This window comes from Asparagus officinalis, chromosome 4 (genome assembly GCF_001876935.1).
Source record: "Asparagus officinalis chromosome 4, Aspof.V1, whole genome shotgun sequence".
NCBI classification, from domain to species: Eukaryota; Viridiplantae; Streptophyta; class Magnoliopsida; order Asparagales; family Asparagaceae; genus Asparagus; species Asparagus officinalis.
Window position 1 is genome coordinate 30,979,880 of NC_033797.1, and position 1,477 is coordinate 30,981,356.

The following is a 1,477-nucleotide window of genomic DNA, read 5'->3' on the forward strand; positions in this document are numbered from 1 at the left end:
GCAGCCACAAACCCCAGCGTCATTGGCACCGCCGCCGCCGGGTGCATCCGCCTCCACCACCCAGCCTTCTTCGCCTTCACCTCCGCCAGAGTACTCAACCCCTGCACCACGAAGAACAACGTCACCTCACCGGTCGGCCTCTCAACCGTCATATAATAGAACACGACCTCGTGCATTAGCCCGGAGACGATAAACGCCGCGATCATGCCCGCGCCCGTGCCCGACCGAGACCGGACCGGGTCATAGACCGAAGGCCGCAATATGCCGGTGACCATCAGGTTCCACCGGCGGCCCCAGAAATCCTGTAGCGAGTCGGATTTGAAGGGGTTGTTGGCCTGGGGCTCAAGGGTGAGGCCGAGCAGAGCGCCGACGGAGAACCTGGTGATGGAAAGGATGAGGTCTAGGATGAGATAGATGTAGAGGGAGTAGAGGGCGAGTACTGCCCAGGGGTGGATTTGGGATTTGTAGCGGTAGATTGGGGTGAGCAGAACGAGCAACGGCAGCCTGATGCAAAAAGGAATGAGAGAGGGGTCAGTGTTGGATTTGGGATGACAGCTTGTTTGGATTTTGACGGGGAGCGAGGAGATGGCGATGAAGGTGGGGAGGGGGAGGTGAGGGGAGAGGGGGCCCACGCCGAAGGAGAGGAGGAGGAGCTTGAAGACGCCGAGCCAGGCGAGGAAGAAGGCCGTAGTGCCTCGGAGGTTGACGGAGGTGAAGCGCCAAGGGAGGCACGGGAGGAGGAGGATAACTGGGAGGAGAGAGAGTAGCCGGAGCTTTCCTGGTCCGATGCTTGAAGAGGCGAAGCGAGCGTAGGTCATTGACGCGACGAGCCATGCTGTTACCTTGATGAGGGATTCAAGATTCCCCTCCGTTGCCATCGGTTTGAGATTTGCTTGCTGGGATCAAATTAGGGATGAACAAAAGAGAACAGGAAAAGTCAAGGTGAGAGGCGCTATTAGAAAATAGCACGAGCAGCACGCAGGACAAGCGCGGCCTGCAGTCCAACGCGCAGATTCGCGAGGACGTCGGATTCGTCCCCGGTCTGGCCGCGACTTTCAGGTGCGGATTCGCGAGGGGGTACAACAAAAAGCATTGACTTCATTCATCCAAGAGGCGTTTGAATAGAGATTTAAGTGCGCTTAGTTTGTACAACTAGGAGGAAGGTTTATTTTAATTTCGTGTTTGGAAAATAAGGAAACGATAAGAAGGTTGATCTCTTAATTTTGTTTAAAAAGTACTACCTTCTTGTTGGGGATTCGAAACAATCAATCGAACCCTTGCCCTTTAGGACCTTGTGTTAAAAGTAGGAAAGTAGGAATAAAACCACAAATAAAGATCTAACTTGCAAAAAACAGTAAAGGAGATGAACACACAGATTTAACGAGGTTCGGCAACGTGCCTACGTCCTCGGGAGCCACACCACACAATCTCTTTTATTAATTGAAGAAGAATACAAGCTCTCAAACTAGGGTTTTAT

General features: G+C 53.1%; 1 protein-coding gene across 1 annotated transcript in view; it reads right to left on the bottom strand.

Moving 5' to 3' along the window:
- Nucleotides 1–1,209, bottom strand: part of LOC109838443 (probable long-chain-alcohol O-fatty-acyltransferase 4) — a 1,329-nt gene extending 120 nt beyond the window's left edge. The window contains exons 1-2 of the mRNA XM_020406890.1: nt 1,068–1,209; nt 3–889 (exon numbers count right to left, since the gene is read on the bottom strand). Of these exons, the coding sequence (XP_020262479.1) occupies nt 3–878 (876 nt within the window). The 5' untranslated portion in view covers nt 879–889; nt 1,068–1,209. The remainder of the gene's footprint in view (nt 1–2; nt 890–1,067) is intronic.